The sequence below is a fragment of the Toxorhynchites rutilus genome, chromosome 2, assembly GCF_029784135.1.
Source record: "Toxorhynchites rutilus septentrionalis strain SRP chromosome 2, ASM2978413v1, whole genome shotgun sequence".
Taxonomy (NCBI): Eukaryota; Metazoa; Arthropoda; class Insecta; order Diptera; family Culicidae; genus Toxorhynchites; species Toxorhynchites rutilus.
In genome coordinates, this window is record NC_073745.1 from 168,598,999 (window position 1) to 168,626,052 (window position 27,054).

General features: G+C 40.8%; 1 protein-coding gene across 8 annotated transcripts in view; it reads left to right on the forward strand.

Moving 5' to 3' along the window:
* Positions 1-6,983: 6,983 nt before the first annotated feature.
* The window catches only part of LOC129764659 (uncharacterized), a 35,397-nt gene continuing 15,326 nt past the window's right edge, over positions 6,984-27,054 (forward strand). Inside the window, exons 1-4 of one of the 8 annotated variants that reach the window (XM_055763969.1) lie at positions 7,085-7,119; positions 7,363-7,432; positions 7,704-7,969; positions 16,103-16,306. In XM_055763969.1, the coding sequence (XP_055619944.1) occupies positions 7,811-7,969; positions 16,103-16,306 (363 nt within the window). In that variant the 5' untranslated portion in view covers positions 7,085-7,119; positions 7,363-7,432; positions 7,704-7,810. Of the gene's footprint in view, positions 7,120-7,143; positions 7,433-7,493; positions 7,970-16,102; positions 16,307-27,054 lie in introns of those variants that run through there. The other 7 variants (XM_055763967.1, XM_055763966.1, XM_055763970.1 and 4 more) reach the window with 7 other exon arrangements.

Below are 27,054 nucleotides of genomic sequence, written 5' to 3' on the forward strand. Positions count from 1 at the left end.
TACTTTTTTCGAAAAAGTGTGTGCCCTGGTTTAGTATTTACTTATTCTATCGTGTTCCCTATTCATAGGAGTTCTCCTGAATATACTGCTTCTTCAATTCAACCAGAGAGTATAGTGATTTTTCTGAAAAAAAAACATCTCTATGTTTCCTCTAAGCCTAATAAATTACTTTGAAGATTTGAACGGTTCTCTTCAGGCCTCGGTCTTGGTATTCGGGTTTAGTAATTTCACCACCTCACCTGAGTTTCTATCTGAAAAAGGCTGAGAAAAAGCATCAATTAAAACCAATTTGTACAAAATACGAAAGTATCTTCCATCACTTACTACATCTTGTTTTCCAAATAAAATGTTAAATAAAAAAAAACTAACTCATCCGAGATGTGACGAAAAAACTACAGAAAAATACAATCAACCAAATTTTCATTTCAATCCTACGTTTAGTCAAGCAACTACGCTTTGGTCGTACCGCCAGCTCCCCCCCGTAGCGAAAAAGTTGGAGGACATCGTAAGGTACTCCATGCCCGCCGGATATAGCCGATTCGGCACTTACAACATCCTTTTCCTTCTGGAGAAAGGCGAGACCGCCGAACGGAAGCTGCTTCCGGCCGCAAAATGGTGCTGCGTGACCGTAAAGTGCAATAGAAGCTGTACCTTTGGCCGGAATGTAGGAGCCTCTGGTCAAATGGTAAAGAAGGATCTGGTCAAAATGTACTATATGAGCTGAAAAGCCCCGGGATTTTTAATGAAAACAATTGATTTTTGAACAAAGCTGTATTTATTTCTCAACATAGTTTCCTTTGATACACTTGTTATAGCGAGTTTATAACATTTCGATTCCCTTCCTGTTGAATGAAATGTCAAAGTCTTCCACTCAGCAGACTACCTATTGGACTCACAAGTGTGATAATCGATTCACGTTTCATCCATTGTCACAAAACGTCGAAAGGAGTCCACTCGATTACGCTTCAACAACGCCAAACCGGCTGCTGAATCATCAACGCGCCGCTGTTTTTGGTCGACGGTCGGCAAACGCGGCACCTATCGCGCGGATAGTTTTTTCATTTCCAAAATATCGTGAAAAATGTTTGCGTCGAGTGAAGCTTTTGCATTTGGGCGGAAGAGTTGATTTGCACTCCCACCCCCGTCATAAATCATATACATCTTTTTTTTTCTCTATTATAGTGACTTTCAACACATTTCGGCTGGTTCGTCACTTTTACTTCCATTTTTGGAGGAATGTCGGGAGTGAAAATTGAACTCGTGATCTCTGCGTGAGAGGTATGGATGTTACCACTACGCCAGATCGGCTCCCAAATCATATTCATCGAATTTTTTCATATAAATTCGATTCATTCTGCACCCCTAAAATCGTGCACCCCTCCGCACCCAAGTCGACGCCACTGTATTCCACTCATTCTTTTGAAATGCCTACGACCTCAGATAAATTGCGTAACCTCACTTTACAATCGTTCAAAACGAGTCGATGCACTTGTTTTACGATTTCTGGATTCGTAGCCTCTTTTGGCCTTCCAGTGTCCTTAGGTAGTGACATTCAAACAACTGTAGTTTGTGAAAAAATAAACGAAATGTCATGAAACTTCACACATAATCTGTGACAGAGTAAACCTCTCGAAATGAATCTTGTTCATTTTTAGTGACGCCATCTGTTGATAAATCGGGCGACTTTTCAGCCCGTCTTCTTCTTTTTGAATGGTGTTAAGATTCCCTTGTGAAACTTTTGCCATCTCAACGTATGCATTAACTAGCATCATTTATTAATACTTACTTGAGATTTCTTGAGCCAACTAACACGCCTTAAATGTATTCCGAGGGGCAAGCTCTTGGATACGCGTGACCACAGTGCAAGTCGAAGGAAATTTCTTTGACGAAAAATCCCCCGGCCAGAACGGGAATCGAACCCGAACACCCGGTATGATAATGTGAGACGCTAGCAACTCGGCCACGGGTGCACTTGGTGTCTGAGCAGCTGTCAATCAATTCCAAGAGCGGCTAAAGGTGCTGATGAAAAACACGTTTCGCAAACACGACATTGAGGTCATAATGGAATGAACAAGACCTACTTGGCGCTGGTAACCACTAAGAAGGTAAGCGATGACGTCATTTATTTCTCCCATATCAAGTTTCCGAGGAGGTCCTTCTGTGGATGACAATCAGCGAGAAGGTTATATTCAATCTGCTGTTCTTTTATCCGGAACTTGCTGTGAAGGAGTATCACGCGAAGGAATGTGTGGTCTTTTGGCCGTACCTGGCCTCAGCCCATCATGTCAAGAGATCTCTGGAGGAGATGGACCTGCTGGAGATAAACCTTGTAGCGAAGACCGCCAACCCTTCCAACATCCTCCAACTGCAACCGATATATATATATATATTTTTTGTGAACCTCAAACGAAGGATCTACTTCAATAATTTTCAACTAATCAAAACCGAAAAAAGCTGATCCCAAGAAAACGAAGGTTCCGAAGAATATGCCAACATCCATCTATTAATCGGTCATGGCTAAGCTTCGGACCGATCGCCGTACCCCCGGCAGGCCGAGCGTCGAAGGATTTTTGGGGAAAACTTAATAAACGTAGACAATATTTGTTCTAATAAATTATCTTTCGTAGTTTTTTTTTCATCGTCATCCGAAATTAGTCCAGTTTGTAATGCATCTCGATCAAACAAGGTCTGTTTTGAAACAATCCTTCAGTTCGCCTTTTCTCGCAACTCTTCCATCTCTTCGGGAGCGTGTACCACTCGAAGTCGTGGTGCATCTATTTCAGAAAATCGTGCCCTGAATGTTTAAGCTCGCTTTCCGCAAAACATTTTCCAGCGTCACATTGAAAAGCAGACATAAGAGTACATCGCCTTGTGGAAGTCACCTGTGAGTCTCAAAGAATTTCAACAGATCGCTAGAGATCCGCACCGTTCATCGTTGTCCGAACAACGTCAGTTCTTGAGGAAAGTCGTGTTCGTCCATGATTCTCCATGGCTGTCGTCGAAGGTGTGATGCGTAGGGACTTGATACTTGCGACACTTTTGGAGGATTTGCCACAGTGTAAACTCTGGTTCGTCGTCGAGCAACTGAACATGAATCCCACCTAATAACATTCAACAAATCTGTGTAACAGAATGGTGAAACAGAATTGCATATGTATCACTCGGGATCGTGATTGCACGGTAGTTCTCACAATCTAACTTGTCGCCTTTTTATAGATGGAGCAGATTACTCCTTCCTTCCTATCCGTCGGTGCATACACTCGGTGTTTCTTGGGACCTCCCATAAAGAACTTCACTGCGAGGCCATCCTTACCAGCTGTGGTTCTTTAGCTGATTAATGGCCTCGTTAACCCATCGTAGGGGTGGAACGTCGTCCATGTTCACTACACCGGTGTAGTCCTTTTCAACGCCTTCTTGGTCTCCTATTTACGCTTTGTTCATATGTTCATCGTAGCACAAACTCCATTTTCCGATCCTTGCTTTCGGTCCCCCGAGTGCCTTCTTCTTTGTTCTTGCACATTTCGGGTCACCGCAAGAAGTCTATGTGCGAGAACTTTAGTTTCTTGAACAACTTCCGCAATGCACGAGAACGATGAAATAGTTTCATTTTTTAACATTCTTTCTTTACCAGGCGGAGCTTTTTTCCCTGAAAAGATTGTTCCACCTTCTGTCGAAATGCTCGATGCAGTATGACTGCGCCGGCTGCATCTTTCTCTCTCAGAAGCGCTCGACACTCGTCGTCAAATCATTCGTTCCATTGTCCACGTTGATTGGCCGATGGAGGGTCTGCTGTGCTGTTAATTGATATTTTCGGGGTACTTCAGAATTTATCGAAATAATCTGATGTATTATGTTATAGACGACTAATGCAGTTTGACCACGATAGGTTCTGACGACGATGGTATCTGAGATGTACCGCCGTGGTCGATTTGTGTTTCTGTTTGTTGTGGTGATCTCCAAGTGTAAGGATAGTGGAAACTTTACTGGAAAAATGTCCTACGTACGGCCATTTTCTTGGAGGCCGCGAATTCTATTAGTCTTATTCCTTTGTCGTTGTTTCGCAAATAGGCGCTGAACCTACCAATTATAGGTCTAAACTTTTCATAATTAAGAGCAAATTCCGTGATCCACACCGTCTGTGATCTCTACATTGCTCGTTAGTTCGATCTACACTGGAGTTTAGCGCAGTTGTCTGGTCCCCTTTCAAGCTAACTGGATTTGTAGGATTGGATCTATTCAGTGGAAATTTGTACGACATGCTCTCCGGAATCTTCCGTGGTGGGTCCACTAAACTTGCCACCGTACGAGGCGCGTTGTAAACTTTTGGGACTAGATATGCTGGAAAGAAGACGTTTCGATGCTCAGGCTATGTTTGTCGCCAAATTTTTGACCGGAGGAATCGACAGGTTAATATTAGGCTGTCAAAAAAGTCCTGCGGTATTTCCGCGAGGTGTCCTTGTAAGCGCGTAGTTCTAGTTGTATTCATTGTATCGAGTCATACTATAGCTTGTTGGAAAGGTATTTTTGCGTGCTATTGACAGTGTTTTGTTTGGTTAAGTCGTTCGTGAGTTATAGTGTCGCAAATATGGAGCAAAATAAAGAGAAAATCCGACATATTTTACAGTACTTCTATGACAAAGGCAAAAATGCATCTCAAGCTGCCAATAAAATTTGTGCAGTTTATGGACCCGATACAGTTTCCATTTCCACCGCACAACGATGGTTTCAACGTTTTCGTTCTGGTGTAGAGGTCGTCGAAGATGCGCCACGCTCCGGAAGGCCTGTCGTCGAAAATTGCGACAAAATCGCTGAATTAGCCGAGAAAGACTGGCATAGTAGCAGCCGTAGCATCGGCCAAGAGCTGGGGATAAGTCATCAAACCGTTATTAACCATTTGAAGAAGCTTGGATTCACAGAAACTCGATGTATGGGTGCCACACACGTTGACGCAAAAAAACATCTTTGACCGTATCGACGCATGTGAATCGCTGCTGAATCGCAACAAAATCGACCCGTTTCTGAAGCGGATGGTGACTGGCGATGAAAAGTGGGTCACTTACGACAACGTGAAGCGCAAACGGTCGTGGTCGAAGCCCGCTGAAGCGGCTCAGACGGTGGCCAAGCCCTCATTAACGGCCAGGAAGGTTCTGCTGTGTATTTGGTGGGATTGTCAAGGAATAATCTATTATGAGCTGCTTCCCTATGGCCAAACGCTCAATTCGGACCTGTACTGCCAACAACTGGACCGCTTGAAGGTAGCACTCATGAAGAAGAGGCCATCTTTGATAAACAGAGGCCGCATTGTCTTCCATCAGGACAACGCCAGGCCACACACTTCTTTGGTGACGCGCCAGAAGCTCCGGGAGCTCGGATGACAGGTTCTTTTGCATCCGCCGTATAGTCCGGACCTTGCACCAAGTGACTACCACCTGTTTTTGTCCATGGCGAACTAGCTAGGTAGTCAGAAGTTAGCCACAAAAGAGGCCAGTGAAAATTGGCTATCCGAGTTTTTTGCCAATAAGGAAGCGAGCTTCTATAACGGGGGTTATTATGAAGTTGGCATCTCTTTGGGAACAAGTCATCGAACAAAACGGCGCATATTTGACTTAAAACAGATGATTGTAACTAATTTTATGAACAATGAAAATTTAAAAAAAATACCGCAGGACTTTTTTGACAGCCTAATATGTATACCCCTGAAAGTATTCTTCGTGGCAGAAACTTCTGGCATCCTGAAGAAAGCAGTGTGACTATGCGTTGCACAATCCTGTTTTTTTATGACAGTCCATTTCAACGATTGGTTCGACCAATTTGACTTTAATATTTCTTCGGACACCTTTTACAGACGACTCACTGGTAGATGATAAATTTTGTATTGTCTTTATTTTGTTTGACCATTGTATTTGATTTAGTAGTGTCGATTAGTTTTAAGAAAATCACTAAGATGTCACTATGATAATCACTAAATCACTATGAGTGTGATGGTTTAAAGAAATAAATGAAATGAAATAAACTTCTCCTGCTGGTTGACCAGAGCGTTTAAATCAACGATAACGATTTTAGTGTCATATTTCGGGTAGCGATTGTATTCACGTATGATGTTGTTGAAATGGCATTGCATCCTCTATTTGTCAATTCTATCGTTGATTGGCCAGCAGATATAGACTTCTGAACTAGAAGCTAATAAACCACCAACCAAGGGTCTTTTTCATGTATGCAGGTACACGTAGTACAGCTGGTACGCTTTGTTCAGACGTTACTTATTAATCTTTTAACAATACAAAATAATTAAGCGATAAAAAATTGTGAAAAATGTAAAAAAGTTACAAGGGTGTGAAGTGGGAAGATTAAAAAAACAGTGCACGACACGATTTTGGCCCTTCTGGTTATTCGAAACAAAAGAAAAAAGAAATTCTCATCAGTAAAAACTCCACTATGAATGAATTCGAACAAGCAAAAAAAAATGTTAATGTAATAATTATTAAGAAAAAGTTGTTGGTTCATGCGGTAGAGAGATGTATTCCTCACACCAAATTTGAAGTAAATCGGTTCAGTAAAATTTGAGGTAACATATACTCCAGTTTGAACAACGTAGTTTTGAGAAAACGCGTTGAAAGTTTTGGGTCAACAACGCAATAGTTAGATACCGCGTCACCTAAGTGGCTATAATTCGGTAAACATTGAGAATTTCGAAAAAATCTTGAATGCCCAAACTTCAGAAATATGAAAAAAAAAATCAATTCGAAAGAATATTTTTATCGAGAATAAATATTTTTCACGCTTACTGAAGGTTCTGTTTTATTAATAACTGTATTCATGCAGGGATTGGTTAATAACTCAACAATTTTTCAACTTCGAATGTGTTAACATTGAAATTGCATACAAGTGTACTAAAGCATGCACATGCGTATTTTCATGTTTCTACCATTCATTTCCACCGCAGATTATCCCTTATGGAATCCTTTGGAAGACATGCGCTCCGCGAGTGTTTTAGGTATAAAAATTTGATGTAGACTTTTCATGCCGTCTACTGAAATCATGAAACATGTCGTACGAAGAGTGCTAGAATATATTTTTGAAAACTGCACTGTAATCGGTTACTGGGTGTAAATTATCAAAGTAATTTTAGATTCTATCAGTTGATTAATATGAGGATTATTATGCATATTGTGTTTTATATGAATGTGAAGCGAAGAAAAACTAACTGTGATGACTGATTATTTGTATCAATATTACGTGATCATAACAAGTGTTTTCTCGTTAAACCAATAGTTGTTTCAGTTTTTGTCTGACTATAACATTAGTGTAATTTTTTTTTCAAAATGTTTCTATATTTCCTTCCTGCACTGTCTATAAAATAAGTATATATACGCGTTGAGTGCATATTCAATCTTAGTTACAGGCATAAACTCCAACATGTCTCAAAGTTAAGGTTTGATTCTTCTTAATCAATAGATCTCATGTATATTATAATTTGTTATATAAAAATCTAGTCACTGCGTCAAAATGTTTGTACATTGAAGAAAAAGTTTTCATTCATGAACAATTTGTTATATGTATGAGGTCAAAAATTTAAGCCCTAGTAAAATGTGGACTATCGGCAATGGAAGTGATAGAAGCACGCATAAGCTGTGTTATGAAATTTTATCCTTGCTTGTCCTTCCGTTGGTATTTGTGTTATTATTGCTGTATTGAACGAATAGGTTGCACCAAAACAGGTCATCTTGGAAAAGACAGTCGTTCTTGTTTGCGGTTGTTACATAAATAGTGCGTAAAATTGTTGTAAGAAAGCGATCCTGTTCTATGAAGTATGGACAATGCCGATGAAACGAAAAACCACGTGAAAATGTCGTTATCGTCAACGATATCTACAGACAGTGTGTCGCCTCGAATTGCACGAAAGCAGAAACGACTTGGTCCAGCACCTATTGCATCGGTTGAGGATACCATGGCTGACGACAGAAATAGAGTGCGTATCGCAGTTTTCGTATTCAAATAACCGTGATTAGATTTTGTTGCTTTCGTAGCATTCTGATAGCAAATTTTTGAGTGTAAATCACTAAATCACATTGTGAGTAAGATAGCAAAGAAGTTTCAAAGTTTTACAAGGATATGGATTGTTTATGTGCCAAATACTAGATCCATTTACAACACAGTAACACAAAACCAAAACATCATTACTAATAACTAATAAGTCAGAATGTAACCAACTTCCAAAGGCTGATATTGTTTATTCTGGATTTCATCGTTCATGTATTGAAACACTCACGAAGCTCTCGTTAGAAAATCGCGATAACATATTCGAGTACCTACGCCAATCTCAACCAATCACAACGCTACATATGTTTTTTGCACGCAACTCACAAAACCACATGCTATAAAGTTATGGTTTTCCGAAAGATATCATTTATCGACCTGCCAGGTGTGTGCATATGAAACCGGACTCATGGAAAATAAAAAAAAATTAAAAATTTGAAGGATTTTATACAAAGACATCTTAGAGTTTGAGGGTTTTTTTCTTTTTGCGCATTTTTTTTTCATCTTCCAGACAATTTATGAATGCATCGACAATTGTGCGACCAATCGATGAAAACAAATGGTAATCGGAAGAAGCGAAGTCTTGCGGATAAGCCGCATGTGTTGATCTCAATTAAGTAGCTCGAATGTTTCCCTGGTCGGTCTTGCTCGATGTGACGGAGCATTGTCATCAAGAATAATAATTTTCCGATAATCTGGTCGTTTTTTGAGCAAAGTACGGTTTGTTTTCATTTATTTCGGTAACATTCATTATAAACAGTTTCATCTATTTTAAGATGATCGTACTAGATTACTCCTCGCTGATCCAAGACAATACATAATAATATTAGGCTGTCAAAAAAGTCCTGCGGTATTTTTTTCGAATTTTCATTTGTTCATAAAATTAGTTACAATCATCTGTTTTAAGTCAAATATGCGCCATTTTGTTCGATGACTTGTTCCCAACGAGATGCCAACTTCATAATACCCCTGTTATAGAAGCTCGCTTCCTTATTGGCAAAAAAACTCGGATAGCCAATTTTCACAGGCCTCTTTTGTGGCTAACTTCTGACTACCTAGCTCGTTCGCCATAGATAAAAACAGGTGGTAGTCACTTGGTGCAAGGTCCGGCGGATGCAAAAGAACCTCCCATCCCAGCTCCCGGAGCTTCTGGCGCGTCACCAAAGAAGTGTGTGGCCTGGCGTTGTCCTGATGGAAGACAATGCGGCCTCTGTTTATCAAAGATGGCCTCTTCTTCATGAGTGCTACCTTCAAGCGGTCCAGTTGTTGGCAGTACAGGTCCGAATTGAGCGTTTGGCCATAGGGAAGCAGCTCATAATAGATTATTCCTTGACAATCCCACCAAACACACAGCAGAACCTTCCTGGTCGTTAATGAGGGTTTGGCCACCGTCTGAGCCGCTTCAGCGGGCTTCGACCACGACCGTTTGCGCTTCACGTTGTCGTAAGTGACCCACTTTTCATCGCCAGTCACCATCCGCTTCAGAAACGGGTCGATTTTGTTGCGATTCAGCAGCGATTCATATGCGTCGATACGGTCAAAGATGTTTTTTTGCGTCAACGTGTGTGGCACCCATACATCGAGCTTCTTTGTGAATCCAAGCTTCTTCAAATGGTTAATAACGGTTTGATGACTTATCCCCAGCTCTTGGCCGATGCTACGACTGCTACTATGCCGGTCTTTCTCGGCTAATTCAGCGATTTTGTCGCAATTTTCGACGACAGGCCTTCCGGAGCGTGGCGCATCTTCGACGACCTCTACACCAGAATGAAAACGTTGAAACCATCGTTGTGCGGTGGAAATGGAAACTGTATCGGGTCCATAAACTGCACAAATTTTATTGGCAGCTTGATCTCATACGGAGTGTATAGCCTACCCAACATGTGGCAGCACCTTCTTCATAATCCGGTACCTCTGATACGGGGGTATAACCCATAGAAGGTAGACGTACAGTACCTCTTTTCCGAATAATATGGCCCATAGAAGGCTTATCTAACCTCTTCACGCTCCAGTACATCTTACACTGGGATTATACCCTTGCTTAGCCAAATATCTACTGGAGTTGATACAAGCAGTGGGACCTCGTGATATCGACCCATTATTCAAACTCAACCCTTACTCGAATAGCTATTTTAACTCACTATAGTCAACTCTAACGAAATCGCTCGCTAGACTTGTACCACTATGTTTGATCGAAAAATATCCACTCACCGGAATCGATAATAATAGGGACAGGTGAAGAAGAAAAGAGAAGGAAGAAGAATTTTTTTTCAAATTTTAACAGACATTATCGTGTTTCTCTGTATTAGCACTGCATGACCTTTGAGCGGTATCAGCGTGTGGGCTTAGCAGGTTACTCCAACAGGTACATGAGGTCCGCTGGATTTACAAAACTCACGAAGGTGCTCCTGTTCGCGAGAAGAATTCTAAGGAATTAGCTACCCTATGAGCCCTATTCTTAACTTAAAGATTTACACGCTGCTGCCTGCTGTCTATTTTGCTGCAACAAAGGTATGGGTTTACTAGCAGCTGGGACATGGGATCTGCCTAACTTCTTAGCCACTATGCTAAGCTGATGCTGATATCGGTGCCGATAGATTGTCTCGCGTGTATCCAATAACTCCCAATGGATCACTCCATGCTGATTCGAAAATACGCATTACATGGAGGAATGATAGTTGCGGAACTTTTTTGGGATATATTCCGATGACATACATCATCCTATCCAGTGAAGTCCATTGGTCACCAGATTATCAAGCTCGCTTCTCTCCAGCATAACTTGAGACAACCCAATTCGTCTCTATAATATACTCGCGTCTGCCTTAATTGGGTAATAGACTTTTCTGCTAGATGCATAACCAAGGAAATGAAGCCTTCAAGTCATTGTGGATACTGAACACTGATATCTTATGGCCTAAAACCTCGTTGGCTGCCTTGAATTATCCCTAACGTCATCACGGACCTGCTCAACATTTTCGATAACATGTGAACGGCCTGACCGCGGTAAGGCCATGTAACTCCAATCTCTTCGGAACCTAGTATACCACTTCCTTTTGATATCAACAACTGGTCCACAACAATTGCGAATCATAAAGACGGCTTCGCTCACTGTATGTCCCGAGTTATGATCGTCATCTAAAAAGGACCGTCTTCGGGAACTTGGTGTCGGAGATATATCTGACGTCATCGCGCAACTGCTCGGTGAATAACGTAACGTTCCCTGCCAGTCGTCGTCGACTAGCTTCTAAGAGGTCGCATCATCCATCATGACCACGACGTCGCGCTTCGCCGGAAAGATTTTTTTCACTAGCACCCTCAGTCGATCCTCCCGGGTAAACTTCAGCAGCTCAGACACGATCGACCTCGACTGACGCTTCCGGATAAAAATGTCCATTGTCCCGAGTCAAAGTAATATCGGAAAATGATTCTCAACTTCTTGGTGGGTGACGTACAATTCTCTAGCAGTCATCGTCGGTCGGCGTCTACAAGGTCTCATCATCCATTATGATCACGAGGTCGCGCTTCGCCGGAATGATGTTTTACACCAGCACCCTCAGTCGATCCTCCCGGGTGAACTCCAGCAGCTCAGACACGATCAACCTTGAATGACGCTTCCAGAAAAATGTCCATTGTCCCGAATCAAAGAGATATCGGAAAACGATTCTCAACTTCTTGGTGGGTGACTTTAAGGTCCCTGCCACTCATTTGCATCCCACGTGTCGCTATGGAAATAACGTTCCATACGGTTGTTTTTATTTTTTCAGGATGGCACTAACATATGTTTGATGTATAACTATTGGTATGGGAATTCCGGTTTCATATGCATTCAGCTAGTATTTTTGCATTCATTTGATGAAGTGTGGCTGATTCCGCCATTCACCTTCGACCGAAGCGTGAGGAAACACATTTCGTTTTATTTATTTTATAATTAAGAAAAAGCCCACATCACATTAGATTGTTGCACTTTATGTAGAAAATGTTTATGCCCTTGGGCCTTCGCCTGATTTGATTAGTTCATAGTAAGCAACACAAAGTCATTAATACACAGCATTGCATGTCTTTCAACGCGATTCATTGTCGATGATGTCGATGGTTGATCTGTTCCATAGTTTTCTTCGTTAGAGGGTGTTCTCTATTTGAATGAAAACTTTGTTCAGAGGTGGTTTTATTTATAACATTGTTTTTCATATTACAAACGCTGGTTTTGAATCGACAGTTGTTGTCAGTAGCGAATATTTTCAAGTGTTGGTTCTTCGAAATAATTCTGTTGATTCCGCAAAAAAATTTGGGAGACGACGGGGCAAGACGGCTACCCCAAGCATAGGGTACAATCAAACACATGTACACATGCATACAAAATTGAAGCATTTCATTGTGTCAGCATCGATCTTTAGGATATTTTCGGCAATAACGTCGAATTTCAGAAACTTTACTTTTTATTTTTATTCCAAAATCATGCCGGGTAAGGTTGACCACTACTAGGGGTATGGCGGGTATATCTCGTGAGAATTTTATCGTATACTAGCTGACCCGGCAAACTTCGTCCCGCCCAAAATTATTTTTTTGTTATCAATATTCACGTTTTCTTACTAAGCGCAAGTTCATGAGTCCAATCGCAGAACTGTTCATTGATTGATCTTCTAATCGAACCCGTTGAATTTACCTTTTACTAAAAAATTCCTAATACTTCTACCAAAACTCATCATTATAATTGTAAAGAACGTTCCCTGACCGCGACAAGCCACTAACGCCGAAGAAGGCTGTTACCAACAGAGGTCCGGCTAGAGACTTGCAGGGCAGACTGTGTTTTTTTTTGTATAGGGGCGATCCTACCAACAATAAGGAAACTCAAAGGGTGGAAGGACGATATTTCGGGTCTATAGATTTTTTTCTTTTTTTTTTTTTTGGTCATCTATCATTCACGGCACAATGGTAGGAACTGAGTCACCGGATGTTGCGGTTTCAACACGTTGTGGGGAATTCGGGGAAACTTGCACTGCGTCCTGGAAGTCCGTCAGGATTCATCGAGCGGGAAACTCTTCCATCATTCGCTCGGGTAACACTCCCCACTACTCGCACTCGCACATCACACGGAAACGGATTCTCGCTTTTTTTTTCCACCACGTCGTTTTTACTCAATTATCCGCGCGCGTTTCGTATTTTCACCACTCACGGCTTTCGCGGTCCCCACCAAAGTGCCCTCGTTTCCGATCTTTCTTTCCTGAGCTCCTTTCTTTCATTCCTCGAAGCTTTTTCTCCCTTTCCCACTTCTCTATCAACCTCTCTCTTTTTTTTTTGTTTTGTTCAGTAGGATACGTATTTCCGATCCACTTAACGTCGCAGGGAAGATTGAGTGGAGAATGAATGAGGAATGACTTGAAAACGGAACATATATTCTCCGTCGACCTTAAGATGGCACTAGTCGATGTAAGTTCTTGGGATTAACAGAATGTTACATAATATCAGATTATTTTCAGACACAATTCTCGTTCATGATTTTTCAACCACTTGCAAATAACATGTCTCTCCGTTACATAGAATAAATGTTTGATACAGAAAATATGATAGAATGAAGACAGACCCCCCCACTCTTCTCCCCTTAGAGAGGGGGAGGAGTGTCGAACCACCTTAGAAATGTTTCTTCCCCATAAAACCTCCACATGCCAAATTTCCGTTTGCTTGATTAGTTCTTGAATTATGCGGAAATGTATGCTTCATTTGTATGGCAGACTACCCCCCCCCCTCTCCCCCCTAAAGAAACGGGTGGAGTGTCTATTCGCCATAGAAACGTTTTGTGTCCCCTAAAACCTTTGCATGCAAAATTTGTTATTTTCTTGATTAGTTTTCGAGCCATGCAGAAAATTGTGTTTCATTTGTACAAAGTTATCTAATGGTCCAAAAAATATTTTTCTTTTCACTACAAAAAACATAATTGGCTTTAATTTGATATGTCGATCAACTGAATCGGTCTAGTCACAATTGTCATAAAATCATAATTGGCTTTAATTTGATATTTCGATCATCTGAATCGGTCTAGTAGTTCAAATGTTATGAATTTTTGAAAAAAGTCATTTTTGGCAAAAATGCGAAAAATGGTTTTTTGGACCACCCTAAAATGGTGACCATTTCCATTCAAAAAATACGGGTCTAATGATTTGCGATAAAGACCAAAACTACCACTTTTGACGAAAATCTGAGAACCACTATATCGGTTTGGTATGGAATGGCTGTATATATAGGATTATTGTTCTGTTCTATAGATCAAGCATGACAAGAGCGGGAGTTTCACTGAATTACTTAAAATGTGCTTAGTAGGCAACTCTTGTGGAATTACCATAATTTTAAATTATTATGTGTCATCTGGAAAAAAAAACAAATTAATCATGCGTGTGCCTTGAGGGGTTTCCCAAATGTGATATTCACAATCAATTCGTCAATTAAGTGCATTTAATTGTATCGTATCTCTTACAATAGTGGTCGTTTTACACCAGATATGACCGTTTTCTTCATAAGCAAACATAACAGACAAGTATTTTACTATTATAACATTGGTTTGACGGGACATGTTCATCACTAAAACATAGAATTTCTGGCAAACAAAGTCATAAATCAGTGCTCGTTACCATCTGAAATATTTGGTTTTGTTATTTATGATACACACGATAAAATGGGTATACATAATTGACGGTAGTGCAATACACTAAAAGAATTTATTATAATTGTCCAATAGTTGATGGTTTCAATAATTTAGAGAGTGGCCGTCTTACTCCCAGTGGCTGTCTTGCCCCGCCTTCTCTTAATTTGGATGAAATAATAATCAGTTGGTCTTGGTAATGCTGATCAAATGTATATTTACCGAGAATTTTTTGAACATGTAGTTTTAGGTTATGATCGTGATAAAAGGTGCAGTAGAAAAAAACCCATTATTTTGACACAATATTGAGGATGTTAATTTAGGTTAAATATACATCGTTTTTGTTTTCAATGAACTGTTGTCACTACGGGAGGTATTTCCATAATGTCACGTTGTTGGTGCCAGCACAATAAGCTTACGGAAGCTTCTGACGAGACGCTTTCGATGTTTATAGCCTTGTGTTGCCCTAATAGAACATAAGGTTTCTTATATTGGCCAAAGCTAGAAAATTTTAGGCGATTGATTTATTTCGACGGTTGTTGACAGTACAGATGCGAACGAAAGTTTTGTCATATGAGAACACCTTATAGTAGACGATTGCAAGCGAATCCTATTGAATACAAAATTATTTCTGTCTGAATATATTTCTGTCTTTCCCGTCGTTCGTGTCGGCTCACATTTTCGACCACGTTTTCCATTCCACAATAAATCATCCAGAGCCTGGTATATGTTTTACATCAAAATTGTCGGAAAGGAAACGATGGTACCACAATTGCGCATAATTCGGTGTTTGACTATCAGCATTGTAGACACTATTCACATTTTCAGCCCCCTGGCCTGTATTTTCAGAATCATCGAAGCAAAACTGCAAAATATATTTATAATTTGGTAGTCTCCATTTTTGACGCGCGCTCAAACAATACTGAGTCAACATAAGATACAGATTATTAACATTAATGGGTTATTATTACTGCACCTTATAGCATTTTTCATTTATGTTTGGGAATTTCGTTTAAAAATTCTAACGAGTGGTTTTACTTAATGTGCAGTGTTCATACTTTCCATGAGTTAACCGTCAAATTATTCTTCTTCTTCTTCAATGGCACTAACGTTCCTAGAGGAACTTCGCCGTCTCAACGTAGTATTACTTGCGTCATTTTTATTAGTACTTACTTGAGATTTCTATGCCAAATAACACGCCTTGAATGCATTCTGAGTGGCAAGCTCTAGAATACGCGTGATCACAGTGCAAGTCGGAGGAAATTTCTTTGACGAAAAATTCCCCCGACCAGAACGGGAATCGAACCCGAACACCCGGCATGTTAGTTATGACGCTAACCACTCGGCCACGGGAGCACAACCGTCAAATTATGTGAACTGCAAATTAAATTAGAACAACAATATTAATTGCTGTACTATTTGTTCATCTAGATGGAAGCAACTGATCAATCCCATAAATCTCGTTGGCATGGCACCAAGCAGTGTGAATCTCCGAATAAACAATCACCTCCAAATACGGCTGGCAACACAGATGCATTGGCACCCTCGACGCCCCGAATAGATATAAGTAGAGCATCGTCTCGTTCATCTCATCATGATAGTAGAGACAGCAGTCCGGAAAATGTTTTTGAACAGGTAATTATGTCTTTAAATTCAATTTAATGAATATGGTGAAAACCTTAGACAACCATTTAAGGTTCATTCATTTTAATAAATTGTGTGATAATAACTGTATACAAATTTTAATAGTTGAATGTGCAAGTTTAAATTCAAATGGTAATTCAAGACTGGAAATTTGCGATTATCCAAAGACACTTATAATGAAGGTGGGACAACAAGATACAGTGATCTCAGCATCGTCCAAATTCCTGCAACGAACATATTGGGTTGGGGAAAAAGAAATGTCGTATATTGTCAATATATGACAACACTTAAACATATCTTGTGTCGTACTTATCGCATCGGGTCATAGGGTAGGGCGGGGCTAGTTGATAATTTTTGAATAAATTTGGTTATAACTTTGTAGTAAGAAGTTTTGCGTTAGAATGTTATGTACCACTGTGAAGCTTACCTTTTACCCTTTCAACGAAAAATAACCAGAGAATCAATTATTTGACATTTTTCTTTTATATTTCAGAATAAATTGACCAACTAACCCTACACACGGGGTAAATCGGTCAATAATAGGCATGTTATTTTTGAGCAAATAATAAGCGTTTTTCCATTAGAAGTTTCCTTCATTATAAATAAATTAATTAAATCAATACAAAAACAGTTAACTAATATCATGTAGCAAGTAAAAAACAAATTAATGAAAATTTCAAATTCTCATCGTTGAAAATTAGTCAGACAATCTTTTCTAGCGATTTCGTCTCTCTTCCACTTTGTGGCAAACCAGAGATGCCAGGTTTGAAGACATGTCTTGATTTTGAAGACATTTGATTTTGTGAAGACATTTTGAAGACATTTTGAAGACATTTTGGAATATGTGAAGACATTTCAGTATGATAGCGTATGTCGATTTCTAAAAGATATTATTTCCATGAAATTCTAACAATTGGGCGAAAATATCTTTAAAAAAAGGGCTTTAGTCTCAGCGAATGAGGCAGTCCGAATACATATTGTCTTTAGTAGACATTAGTTCATTTGCGCTCGAGAATTCGAATTATTGTGACATTGAATTTCTATTATTTTAGCCTTTTTTCCCAAAATATATATTTTTATAAAGGCTCATATGGCGTTAGCCTCACGGGGCCGGGAGTTCAATACTTTGACAATTTTTCTTATTATCTATGTTAGTAATATGTAACCGATTACTCGCGGTTGGCTCGAGGTTAGTATTACAAGTGTTTTCGTAATTGGGATGTTGCTGTCTCCAATGCTCTGTACGTGTGCCCGACACGGGATACTTCCTATTGGGATGCAGCTGACCATTAATCAGCAACGCCCCCTAGTCTGTACCTCATATCTAGCGTGGTGCATCTTTCTCGACTCGAGGAATCCAGGATAGAATGGTCACTAGCCGGCGCAATCATCAGTTCGTGTAGAGTTGTCATGAGCGGTACAATCTTTGGCTCTTGTTGAATGATCAGTGGACTGCACAACCTTTGGCCCGTGTGTCTGTAAAGAGTGTGTGTATGTATTGCCGCGACTAAGTAAAAGTTTATCGATCGGATAGGAGGGATATGAAACGGGGACACAACGAAGGAAACATCATTAAACGTTGACATCGACGTTTCTGAGAAACAGGTATAGATGAAGCAGAAGATCAGGATCACGGCTACCTAAGATATCCCGGACGGGGATCTCCGATTGTCTGCCTTGTGCTCTCAGTGCTCTAGAGAGCTGAGAGCGAGCAGTATGGAACCGAATACACGACCAGACAACATGCTCGATGTCGTGGTAGTCATCGCCACAATCACAAAGATTGTTTACTGCGAGCCCAATGCGATAGAGATGCGCGTTTAGGTTGTAGTGATTGGACATAAGCCGAGATATCACGCGAATGAAATCACGACCTACATTAAATCCCTTGAACCATGCCCTCGTCGAGACCTTAGGGATAATCGTGTGTAACCAACAACCGAACTCATCTCCACTCCACATGCGCTGCCAACTTACGAGCGTGTACTGACGAGTAATGTGGAAAAATTCATTATAAGCAATTTGCCTTTCAAAAAGAGTGCCTTCTGAAGCGCCCACCTTAGCTAGCGAGTCCGCTTTCTCATTCCCCGGATTCGAGCAATGAGAGGGAACCCATGCTAAGGTAATCTTGAATAATTTTTCGACCAAAACACTCAATAGTTGTCTTATTCTTGTTAGGAAATAAGATGAGCGTTTATCAACTTTCATTGAGCGGATTGCCTCTAATGAGTTGAGACTGTCTGAAAAAATAAAATAGTGGTCGATGGGCAATGTGCGTAGTATATCGCACCCAGTTCAGCGACATACACGGAACAAGGATCTTTGAGTTTGAAAGAGGCACTGGAATTTTCATTGAAGATGCCAAAGCCAGTGGACCCGTTTATGAATGAACCATCAGTTTAGCCTTACTATACAATAGATTAACCTAGATATTTCAAACGACCACTTCACAAATCGAAGGTTTTCGGATTACATACCTTTTCTACAATTAGTTTCATGGATATGGTTTCAGTTATAACCAAAATTTCAAAGCTGAAATAAACAAATAGAGTTATCACAGTTCCGTTTTTGTGTGAAGAACTTTCCTCCGATATTATGGTGAGGACATTTTCTCGTACCATGTCAAGACTTTTGAAAAAAAAATCACCTGGCATCCCTGCAACGCACAACCGCTTGCATTTCTTTTGATGACATTTCTTTAATGAAAATTTTACAGCAAAAAATATTAATATGACAATTATATTATAAGTGGTTTGTGTGGTGGTTGTCTCGTTTCAAATACACTGGGTTTAGCAGTAAAAAATATGCTTTCTATCTTTATTTATAGCTTGCGTAATGCAACACGGCATACCTCAAAATTTTATATGCGTTGCTCTCAATCGAGCAATTTGTGTGGCAATAACGCTTTGTTCTACGTTTGAGCCAATTTTTTTCATGGTTATTAACCAGTTTTAGCTATTTTTCATCCAAAGATCGCTTATTTTTTGGACGCTCAGATTCCAAGATATCGTCACTGACCAACTTACCCGTATGGCCAACTAGCCCCGCCCTACCCTACTATACGGCTATTTAAAGACAATCTGTGCTACAAGTGTCGTTTTGACAGTGTTGTGATTGTCCTTTTCAGTCTCAAATTATAGCGCGTCAAAGATGGAGTCCACCAAGCAAGAAATTCGCCATTAATACGTTTTTACTTCCTGCGAGGTAAAACGGCCGAAAAAATACTGTAACGAATCGCACAGCACAGCGTTGGTTTGATCGATTTCCTTTTGGTGTAGTGGCTGTCGAAGATACACCCCGTACTGGTAGGCCAATCGTCGTGGAAACCGATAAAATCGTTGAAATCATCCAAGTAGACCGGCATGTCAGCACTCGCTCGATTGGCCAGGAACTGGGTATAGACCATGAAACCGTTTGGAACCATTTGCAGAAGATTGGATTCCAAAAAAAGCTGGATGTATGGGTGCCACACGAGTTGACGCAAAAAAATCTTTTAGACCGAATCAACGCCTGAGATGCACTGCTGAAACCAATTTTTGAAGAAGATGGTGACTGGTGATGAAAAGTGGATCACGTACGACAACCTAAAGCGAAGCGCGGTGAGCCGGCCCAAACCATCGCCAAGCCCGGATTGACTGCCAGGAAGGTTTTGCTGTGTGTTTGGTGGGATTGGAAGGGAATCATCCACTATGAGCTGCTCAACTATGGCCAGACCCTCAACTCGGTTCTCTACTGTGAGCAGCTTGACCGTTTGAAGCAGGTGATTGACCAGAAGCGACTAGAAATGATACATAGGAATGGTGTTGTTTTCCACCAGGACAACGCTCGGCCTCACACATCTTTGATGACCCGACAGAAGCTACAGGAGCTCGGAGGGGATGTCCTATTGCACCCACCGTATAGTCCGGACCAGGCTCCAAGTGATTATCATCTCTTCCGGTCCATGCAAACATTCTTGGTGATACTAAGTTGGCCTCAGAAGAGGCTTGCGAAAACTGGCTGTCTGAGTTTTTTGCAAATAAGGAGGGGGGTTTTATAAGGGGGGGATAATGAAGTTGCCTTCTAAATGGCAACAAATTTGCGAATAAAACGGCGCATATTTGACTTAAATTGGATAATTTTAAGTATGTTAAATAAAGCGTCAAATTTCGATCAGAAATACGACATTTCTTTTTCCCCAACCCTATATATGCTTGGAGGAAGACGCTGGAAGTCCCTTTGTCGTTATATCAGCCTATTGCGCCCGTTTTCCGATACATTTGATCTTAAGATTCTTTAATGAAATGATACTTAGCTTCATACTTCAGTCTGCCGTGATCATGACAATCTTAGGCAACTCGGATAGTAGACTGACTATCATCAGATACAGTTATTGGGTCATCGATCCTCAAGTGAAGATCTCGAACCAATTACATCAACCACATCGTGTGACAAATTGTTGTGCACAAACTTAGCTTCCGTCGACGCTAATAAAACGTTTTTTTGCTTCCATTTTATTCAGCTAACAGTGCAACCGTACAACTTAGATGGGAATTCGACTGACCACGTTCATCCGCCTGATATAAGTAGTGATTTACATTTCCTCTCCTACTTGATCCATCAGCACTATTCCATACTGTATGCTTCCTTCGTTGATCGACTTTTTCCGCAGGATAGTTGACCGACATTTCTGCAACGTGTTCTGCCTAGCGTAGTCTTCCTGGTTTAGCCACTTTATGAATACTGGGTTCACCGTTGAGTTGCGTGGGCTCGTGGTTCATCGTTCGCCTCCAAATGCCGTGAAACGCCCCACGCGGTTTGGGCACTTTCTTTAAAAATAAAAACACATCAAACAGTCAGAAACAGCCGAATTTCACAGGTGACTGATCCGAAATCGACTTCTCTATTGGCAGTTTTCGTCTCAGGTTTTCAGTTGCATTTATCATTACACAATTTTATCGCGACCTACATGTTGACCGTGTATAAAAATACTTTGTGCAGAAGTTCTTCGAACTGAAGGTACTATCCGAAAAAGCAGAAAGCCAAAAGGATTTGGGCCAGGAATTTGATGCAAGGAAAAGAAACTCTACGATGATGATCCTCTAGAGTTCAGAGCAGTGTTGAGAAAAACACCTGAATAGACCTCTATGAACATTGTCCACGTTTTGTGCCCGTAGAGGACAATCGGTCTTATGATCATTTTATACAGGGAACATTTCACACGATTGCTCTGTCTGTTTATACTCGAGTAATTGTGGAGACCATAGTAGACACGGCTTCCATTGATATTGCGTCTCTGGATCTCACGGCAGATATCATTATCAGTCTTTACCGTTAAGCCAAGGTCATTGCTTCGACAACTCGCAAGCAGATCGGTCGAACCTATATTTGATCCGATACAGGTGTTTTTTTACATCCGTTTCTAGTGTGTATTTTTTCATCTGGTGCGCTGCGAGCGAGTAAAGCTCATAAAAAGTGGTGCGCTATCGAGACAATCCGGCAGCAAGTCACATCATCACACACGCTACACAGCAGCGGGGCAAGTAGTTTATTTTCCTCTTACCTCTTCCATCATTCTGTATAGCTTCTGTGCTCGATTTATACCATTGTTTAACTTTGTGTTTATCATATCGGCAATCGTTGGCATTAGGGGTGTTCATTTCTTACATCACCGTTGAACTTTTATTGGAACTTTTGTCATTTTCAAATTACACATAATAACAAAAATTGAAATAAATAAAATTTTCAACAATAACTAATATAGAAATATAATTTCTTTTGCTAATTTATATTTTCCAAATTATTATATTCTGTTCATATCGAACAGTTGTCTACTTCTTCGTTTTTATTAATATGGCAGAGGACGGAGAGGATCCCCCATCCACTCCAAAGAATATATCAGATAATGAACCTCCTCCTGAAGAGCAGGAGGATGAAACAGAAGATGAGGAGGAAAATTCTGTATACGAGATAGAAAGCTCTGAAGATGAGGAAAAAGACGAGAAGCAGGATTTTCGTCTAAAAGAATACTCTAATGGCGCCAAAGGCCCATTTATCGTATACTTTAGACGAAAATCCAAACCTCTTAACGTCATTCGCATCTCAAAAGAGTTGACACAGAAATTTTCCGAAGTTACCGAGTTTACTCGGATGGGGCCAGACAAATTACGAGTTGTCGTCTCCAGCAGAACCCAAGCGAATGAAATAACGCGCTGTGATCTCTTTGCGATCGAGTATCGCGTATACGTACCCTGTTGCAACGTTGAAATAGACGGTGTAATAAACGAAAAGGGTTTGACTCGAAAAGAGATACTCGATGGTGTTGGTCGCTTCAAGAACTCTTCACTTAAAAGTGTGAAGATTCTTGCATGCGATCGACTGAAATCTGTGTCACTTAAAAATGACAAAAGAGTTCTCAATCAGACAAACTCTTTTCGTGTGACATTTGAGGGTTCCGCCCTTCCAAACTACGTTGCAATAGGTGCACTTCGTTTACCTGTTCGGTTGTTTGTACCCCGGGTAATGAAATGCAACAAATGTATGCAACTCGGTCACACGGCCGCCTATTGTTGCAAAAAAAAAACGTTGCGCAGATTGTGGAGAGAGCCATGATGAGAATCCTTGCCCGAAAGAGCGCAAGTGTCTTCATTGCGGCGGGATTCCTCATGATCTTACTCAATGCCCGGTGTACATACAACGAGGGGAAAAAAATCAAGCGTTCCTTAAAAGAACGTTCCAAGCGGACTGGGATTAAAAAATGTCACTCATTTTATAGAGTCACTCTCTCATCGATGACAGGCATTGAAGTTGTTGCTTGCCAGACACAAATCAATGGCAAAGACCTCTGCATTGCTTCGATATATATCCCTCCCAGAACTACGGTAGGCCGCTATCAGTTCTTTGATAATATCGAGGCAATGCCGGAGCCGCAGTTAATCTTAGGTGATTTCAACTCCCATGGAACAGCATGGGGATCACTCTACGATGACAACCGTGCCACTTTGATTTATGATCTGTGCGACAACTTCAAATTGACAGTTTTGAATACTGGGGAAGCAACCAGAATAGCCAACCCTCCTGCACGGGCAAGCTTGCTAGACATATCTCTATGCTCTTCTTCGTTATCCCTGGATTGCATGTGGAAGGTAATCCAAGATCCCCACGGTAGTGATCACCTACCAATAATTTTATCGATCGCTAATGAATCAAGCTCTCGTGAGTCAGTCAATATTTCGTATGACCTCACGAAGAATATTGATTGGAGAACATTTGCGGAAATAATATCTGAAGCAATTGTTTCAATGCATGAACTTCCTCCACTCGAAGAGTATAACTTTATATCGAGTTTGATTTACGAAAGCGCACTTCAAGCTCAAAAGAAACGTGTACCGGCTACCACTTTCCGACGTCGTCCTCCATCACTTTGGTGGGACAAGGAATGTTCAAGGTCTACCTTGAAAAATCATCCGCTTTCAAAAAATTCAGGAAAACTGGATTAGTGGAATGGTTTCTAAAGTACCAAGCTCTAGAAGCCAAACTAAAAGGTTTGATTAAAGCAAAAAAGCGTGGATATTGGCGGAAGTTCGTCAATGGTTTGTCAAGGGAGACCGCTATGAGCACTCTTTGGAATACGGCTAGGAAAATGCGTGGCTGGAACCATACAAACGAAAGTGAGGAATACTCTGACCGTTGCATTTTTAACTTTGCAAGGAAGGTTTGCCCCGACACCGTTCCTGCACAAAACGTCGTACGCGACATTCCACTTCAAAGCGATTATGAGAATTTTTCGATGGTGGAATTCTCAATTGCCCTTCTCTCATGTAACAATTCAGCTCCGGGGTCGGACAAGATTAAATTCAACTTGTTGAAGAATCTTCCCGACTTGGCAAAACAGCGTTTGCTGAACTTGTTCAACAAGTTTCTGGAGCTGAATATTGTCCCACATGACTGGAGACAAGTGAGAGTGATAGCCATACGGAAACCCAACAAGCCGGCTTGCGATCACAACTCGTATAGGCCGATTGCAATGTTATCCTGTATTCGTAAATTGTTTTTTTTTTTTTATTAAATCGTTTATTTTTACAGGCTCAGTTACATAAGTTTAAAGGAGCCAAACTCCTATTTGTATAGTTACAAGTATATATATACACATTTTTTATTAATTCTAATGTTAATGAAGTAGAGAACCGATTACTCGCGGCTTGCTCGAGTTTAGAAGGGTGACATTTTGTTTCAGGAAAAGGATGGGATATAAGGATATGTTGACAATGTTCACACTCACATTCATCATACTCAATTCTTAAGCCTATCTTATATCTAACATGTATTTACATTTCACCTTACTCTATTGTTAGTAAGAAGGGATTTGATTTCTCGCGAAGGGAAAGGAAAAGGAGAATGTAAGGATATAAGGACAATCACACACGAAGATTGATAGCTTTTAGGAAGACATATATTTGGGACATGTAATCAAGCTCTAAACCAGCTAACACATCTCTCACCGGCACATTGGGCTGCCTTCCTCTAGCCCGAAGAGAGTTTTCTAAATTCGATCTGGCAACAAGATACTCCTCGCACGACCAAACAACGTGTTCGATGTCGTGGTAACCTTGGCCACAAGCACAGATATTGCCATCGGCAAGATTAAAACGAAAGAGTAGCGCGTCTAACGAACAGTGATTGGACATGAGTCGAGAGAAGGTGCGAATAAAGTCCCGACTTAAGTCCAGACTTTTGAATCATGGTTTGAGGCTAACCTTAGGGATAATCGAGTGAAACCACCGGCCCAATTCATCTTCGTTCCATTTACGTTGCCAGTTAGCGATGGTATTTTTACGGACTAAAGAATAAAATTCATTGAAAGCGATTTGACGCTGATAAATATCGCCTTCAATTGCACCTACCTTTGCCAATGAGTCAGCCCTCTCGTTACCCGGAATTGAGCAATGTGAAGGGACCCAGACAAAGGTAATGACACAACAGCGTCTGGATAAAGCACTCAAAATTTCTCGTATTCTCTCAAGGAAGTACGGCGAGTGCTTTTCCGGCCTCACTGAACGGATAGCTTCGACAGAGCTAAGACTATCCGTTACAATGTAATAGTGTTCAACAGGTCGTGAGGCGACGCTGTCCAGCGCCCAATGTATTGCTGCCAATTCAGCAATATACACAGAGCAAGGATTCTGAAGACAGTGGGAGGTGCTAAAAATTTCGTTGAACACTCCAAATCCTGTGGACTCATTCATAGAGGACCCATCAGTAAAGTACATATTATCACAATTGACACGCCCATACTTTGCATTGAAGATCGTAGGAATGATCCCCGATCGATGATAATCTGGAATTTCTCCTTCATGAACAGATCAAAATGTACAGAGGAATTGATGTAGTCAGGAAAACAAACACGGTTGGGAGTATACGAAGAAGGATCAACCTGCATGGAGATGAATTCATGATATGAGCTCATGAATCCTGAATGAAAATTTAGCTCGATAAGCTGCTCAAAATTTCCGATCACCAATGGGTTCATAACCTTACACCGGATGAGGAACCGAAGAGATAATAAATTGAAGCGATCTTTTAGTGGGAGTACGCCTGCCAAAACCTCGAGACTCATGGTATGCGTTGAGGGCATACATCCCAACGCAATACGGAGACAAAGATACTGAATTCGCTCGAGTTTAATGAGATGTGTTTTGGCAGCTGATTGAAAACAGAAACTGCCATACTCCATCACTGAGAGAATAGTTGTTCGATACAACATTATAAGATCTTCGGGATGGGCTCCCCACCATGTGCCGGTAATTGTACGGAGAAAGTTTATTCTTTGTTGGCATTTTTTACTCAGATACCTAATATGGGCCCCCCAAGTACATTTGGAGTCGAACCAGACCCCAAGATACTTGAATGACATAGCATGAGTGATCGGTTTACCCAAAAGTTGAAGCTTTGGTTTTACTGGTCTATGCTTCCTAGAAAAAACCACCATCTCTGTTTTCTCCGTGGAGAATTCGATCCCTAGCCCAATGGCCCAGGTTGAAAAATTGTTCAAAGTATCTTGTAAGGGTCCTTGCAGGTCGGATTCGTTTGATCCTACGACAGACACCACTCCGTCATCTGCAAGTTGTCTTAGGCTGCAATTTTGTGTAAGACAATTGTCGATGTCGCTTACATAGAAGTTGTACAAAAGGGGGCTTAAACATGAGCCCTGGGGGAGGCCCATGTAGGAGACCCGATTTACTGTCGAATCCCCGTGAGAAAAATTCAACTGTTTCTCACAAAGCAAGTTATATAACATATTATTCAACAGAGGCGGCAGACCCCGAGAGTGTAATTTGTCTGACAAAACCTCTATTGAAACAGAATCAAAGGCCCCCTTTATGTCCAAGAATACTGAAGCCATTTGTTTTTTTTCGGCGTAAGCCATTTGAATTTCTGAAGAAAGCAACGCAAGACAATCATTCGTCCCCTTGCCCCTGCGGAACCCATATTGTGTATCTGAGAGTAAGCCATTCGTTTCAACCCAATGATCAAGGCGAAACAAGATCATTTTCTCTAACAATTTCCGTATACAAGACAGCATTGCTATTGGGCGGTACGAATTGAAGTCGGACGCGGGTTTTCCGGGTTTTTGAATAGCTATAATTCGCACTTGTCTCCAATCATCTGGAACAATATTATGCTCCAGAAACCGATTGAAAAAATTCAACAAGCGATGTTTCGCCACATCAGGGAGGTTTTTTAACAAGTTGAACTTAATT